This window comes from Lactuca serriola, chromosome 3 (assembly GCF_051521515.1).
Source record: "Lactuca serriola cultivar US96UC23 chromosome 3, Lser_US96UC23_V15, whole genome shotgun sequence".
NCBI classification, from domain to species: domain Eukaryota; kingdom Viridiplantae; phylum Streptophyta; class Magnoliopsida; order Asterales; family Asteraceae; genus Lactuca; species Lactuca serriola.
In genome coordinates, this window is record NC_136410.1 from 307997842 (window position 1) to 308002815 (window position 4974).

Genomic DNA, 4974 nt, shown 5'->3' on the forward strand with positions numbered 1-4974 from the left:
CCAAGCTGCTCCGATCACTGATACGATCTCCATCACTGGACAACCACCAAAGCTCTGAACTCAAAACAATATCCAACAATTACCAAAATGCCCCTGGAAATCAACTGGTCAACCCTTGGTCAAAGTCAAAGTCAAACCCCTGACTGACTCTACTCGCCGAGTCAACCCGATGACTCGCCGAGTCCCCATGCTCAGAATTTCCCCAATCCTCGACTCAACTCGCCGAGTCACCTCGAGACTCGCCGAGTCCAACAACTCTGAGTCCACTCACACACAGCTCACCGAGTCACCCCTTGACTCACCGATTCACGGCTCAACCAGAAGGATTGGGACTCTTCGACAAGACTCGCCGAGTCCAAGAACAGACTCGTCAAGTCTAAGGCTATCTTCAACCTACTCGCCGAGTTATTCTTCCAACTCGTCAAGTTCCAGGCCATCTTCATCCAACTCGCCGAGTCCACCCATGTGACTCGCCGAGTACCACCGGGTCTGAATCCATACAGAGGCTTTCCAAGCCATGCAGATGATCCAAACCATAGATCTACCCTCCTAAGGCCACCCATCACATAAAGTGGCAAACTTTACGTGAATCCAAGGAGATCTAGGCATTTTCACTCTAGGGTTTGGGTTTGGGACAAGATAGCTCCTTCAATCACTCACAAACAGGGACTTTTATGCATTCTAACCCTTCCCCATTCCAGATCTGAGGTAGCAACCTCAGATCTAACCTCTAAACTCCAATACACCAAAGGATAAGATCTCTAACACCTCCAAAAATGATGAATCAAGATAATAGCAGCTCAAGCAATGAAATAATACCTCAGAAGGAAGCCCCAAGAGAAGATTAACCCGAATCCTTGCAAAGCCCTTTGATCCAAGCCTCTTCTCCTTCAAGATTTCTTCAACAACCACCTCTCCAAGCCTCCAAATGCACTTTGATCCTCTCACAGACGACAACTAGGGTTTCTGGACTTAAGAGAGAGTAGTGAGGCTGGGGGAAAGGATGTTATGTTCTTTATATAGGGCTCATCCTCTGGATTTATGGTTTTCTCCACTCAGCACCTACTCGCCGAGTCCATCCACTGACTCGCCGAGTCGGCCACTTAACACGCGACCAAGTCGCGACCCTACTCGTCGAGTCCACCCATGGACTCGCCGAGTTCCCCTTCCAAATTTACTCTTTTAGCCCTTCAACTTTACTCTTGATATTCCGGGATGTTACATATAGCCCAAGATCGAATAATAATTAGTGGGTGTTGGTTTTAGGAAGTCCAATGGCAAGAATTGAACCTCCTGGGGCTAAAGTGTAATGTTGGGACTTAATTTGTAACGATTTTCATAACTCAGGGAGTGTTTGGTATTATTTGGGGCTTAATATAAAAGAAATTGTGGAAACAGGGGTTAAAAAGTAAATATTGGACTTGATTAGTAAGGATTTTCCGAAGGAGGAGTCAAAATAGTAAATTAGGTATCAGTTTTGAGAGAAATATGGCAAGGAGGGACCATTTGTGTTATTATGGGAAAAGTTGGCGATAACCGGGTATAAAGCTTCGCTATTGTTTAACCCCTAAACCTAACACTTCTTTCACCAGCCGCAACCATCCTTATGCCCCATCCATTCGGTCTTCACCTTCTCAATGACCACCTCTGGTCGTTGTTTCCTTGCCGAACCCGACCACCACCATAACTTGTTGTCGCACGTTGTGAACAGAATAGGAGAACCACCGAAGACCGTTGGAACTGTGCCCGCCGTCGTCAACTTAGGCCGTCGGGACTATTGCGGTGGCAATGACGCTGTGAACGGGTCCGCTCGATTGCTCCGCTGCCACCCTCTGTGTTCTTCTCTCTCTTCTTTGTTCCTTTGCTGTTGTGGCTGTCGATTCGAAGCAACCATCGACGCTGGGGAAGGTTCTGCCACTAAGGGTCGTCGCTGCTGTAGGATTTTAATCTTGATATTTTTTAGTTTTATTATTCAGCAAAATAAATAGTTTGTTTTTTTATTGAATGGGTCATGTGGACCAAGTAATAGGGCTGGAAAACAGGAAAGCATGGGCTTAGTTGTGTTTAGGGTCGTTAGGTTTTTTTTGGCTATAAATGCCATCTCGTGTCATGAATAGAAAGCAGCCGTTTTCTGCATTACGATTATCTCTTCTCCTCTTTATTTTTCTTCCTGAAAAATCACAGATTGAGTGGTGTGTTTGTTGTTACAAAGAAGTATGTCTACATGGCCTGATTCCAACATTTGGTATAAGAGCCTAGGCTTAATTAGAAGAAGGAGGAGGTGATTTCATGGAGAATTAAAGATCACGATGTTGCAGAAGTAAAAGCCGACAAAAAGCAAGAAAGAAAGAAAGCAAGAAAGCAGGAAAGAAAGAAGAAAGAAAGAGAAAGAAAGAAAGTAGAAAGAAAGAAGAAAGGAAGAGAAAAAAAGAAAGCAGGAAAGAAAGAAGAAAGAAAGAGAAAGAAAGAAAGTCATTACCTGAGAAAGAGAGACCAAGAGAGACCGAGTATAAAGTCTAAGAGAAAGAATGGCTGGAGGATCAAACCAAGGGGGGTCAAAAGAGGTTGTGGCTCAAGGTACTGCTATACCATTTCAATGTCCTAAATTGACTGAAACTAATTATACTACTTGGTCTATTATGATTGAAACTGTTTTGAGGGCATATGGACATTGGGATGCAATAACCAAGGATGTAGTTGATGAGAAGAAGAATTATACCACCAAAGGCATAATTTTCCAAACCCTCCCAGAGAATGTTCTTTTACAGGTTGCTAAACACAAGAATGCAAAAGATGTTTGGGAATCAATCAAGGCTAGGTATATTGGAGCCGAACGGGTGCAAAAAGCAAGGCTGCAAACCTTAAGAAATGAATTGGAGATGCTTAAGATGAAGGACAATGAGTCAATCAATGACTTTTCGAGAAAAATAAGTGGTATTGTTGCCAAGTTCAAAAGTCTTGGTTCAACTCTTGAAGAGGAGGTGATCGTAAGAAAGTTTATCAATTTGGTTCCAAAGAAGTACTTGCCAATTGTAGCTCCAATTGAACAATATTCTGATCTTGAAACTATGACATTTGAAGAAGCGGTTGGAAGGGTCAAAGCCTATGAAGAAAGGCTTCAAAGTCATGAAGAAAAGGAAGAAGAGCAGGGTCAACTCATGATGGCAAGTGAACCAAGGCATGATGATAGTAGTGGACATGGAAGAGGGTGTGGAAGGAACTATGAAAGAGGTGGAAGAGGTCGAGGAAGAGGAAGAGGTCGAGGTGACAAAAATAACTTCCGATGCTTTAACTGTGGAGACTTTGGGCATTTTAGCTATGAGTGCACAAAGTGGAATGACAAAGACAATGACAAAGAAGCAAACTTGATCCAAGATGAAGAACCGTCATTGCTTTGATGAAAAAAATGTATCAAGATTAAGGAGGTGAATGTAGGATTTTAATCTTGATATTTTTTAGTTTTATTATTCAGCAAAATAAATAGTTTTTTTTTTATTGAATGGGTCATGTGGACCAAGTAATAGGGCTGGAAAACAGGAAAGCATGGGCTTAGTTGTGTTTAGGGTCGTTAGGTTTTTTTTTGATATAAATGCCATCTTGTGTCATGAATAGAAAGCAGCCATTTTCTGCATTACGATTATCTCTTCTCCTCTTTATTTCTCTTCCTGAAAAATCACAGATTGAGTGGTGTGTTTGTTGTTACAAAGAAGTGTGTCTACAGGGCCTGATTCCAACAGCTGTTGCCATCATTGCACGCCACCGTCGCCGCCATCTATGTTGGATCCAAAGTTCCATCGAGTCGAGTACCTCTTGTCGCTGTCGGATGACCACCTGACGTGTGTCATTGCTTCCGATTACGCTGCTGCTGCCGGTTGTTTCGTTCAACGCCATTCGCCGCCTTGGTTGCCGCCGCTGCTAGCTTTCTTGTGCTGCTGCCTTCGCCACCCACCTCAGTGGGTGTTGGATTTATTTTTCGGGCATGAGATGTGTGTCCGTGTATTGTGATGGGATGAGGCTGCCAGAGATCCGAAGAAACCACCACATCCACCACTATAGGGTGGTGGCTGCCACCATTTGTCGCCACCGGCCACCTTAAGGTGGATGCGTATGTTTTTGTGTATTTTAGGTGTGTGTGTGTGTGTGTTTATTATCATGTGTGTTATTTGGATCGTATTGTAAATTGTAACCAATCAAGATAGTGAAGAAAATTCGTCACCACCATCGTGAGGTGGTGGTTGCCGCCTCTTGCTGCCACCGGCCGCCGTGTCGGGTGGCGGTGTCACAACTAGGAATTCTAATGCTTTTGTAAACGTTAACAATGATAAAATTTGTGACTAAAACTTGAAAGTATGCACGATGTCTATTCAATAACATCAAAGTTCCATCAAACACCCTATGCGAACACCTCAAGTAGTTAACAAAAGATTGGAAACCCAAAAAAAAAATTCCTGGTTTAAGTCCATTATGGATTAGGATTTTCTTATTGGGCCTAATGGACGAATAAGCCTCTAGTTTGACTATTTTGGGCTTAGGACCCTTAAATGGGCTCTAATTAGACACACTTGCATGAAACTTAACATTTTGGGCTATAATGGGCCTAAAATGAATTAGTTTAACTTTAATGGGCCTTGTTGGGCCATAGGAAATCTAATTAGCCCTAATGGGCCATAGATACATTCTATTTGTACTAATTAGACCGTGAACCCTCCTAAATGTCTAATGGGACGAAAACTTATTTAGTGGGCCTCATATTTTCGAGCAAAAATCAAGACAAGGCCTAAATTTAATAAACTCCTTTCCTAAATTGAAATTCTCAGCCCAAGTTAAAAAAAAGAGTTTAATCCATATAGTATAAGGCCTTGACACCTCAATTTTGCTTAGTGGTAATCTAGGAAAAAGAACTCTCATGTAACAAGGTAAGGCATCCTTAACCATCATGCATTAACCTTGATCCCCTCTCTTCCTATTTCTTTA

General features: G+C 42.6%; 1 protein-coding gene across 1 annotated transcript; it reads left to right on the plus strand.

Annotated features, from left to right (window-relative positions):
• The first annotated feature begins 2528 nt into the window (after positions 1–2528).
• LOC145096334 (uncharacterized) lies at positions 2529–3398 on the plus strand. The gene has a single exon (XM_079034081.1). It carries the CDS (start codon positions 2529–2531, stop codon positions 3396–3398), a length of 870 nt encoding a protein of 289 aa, XP_078890207.1.
• Positions 3399–4974: the final 1576 nt, after the last annotated feature.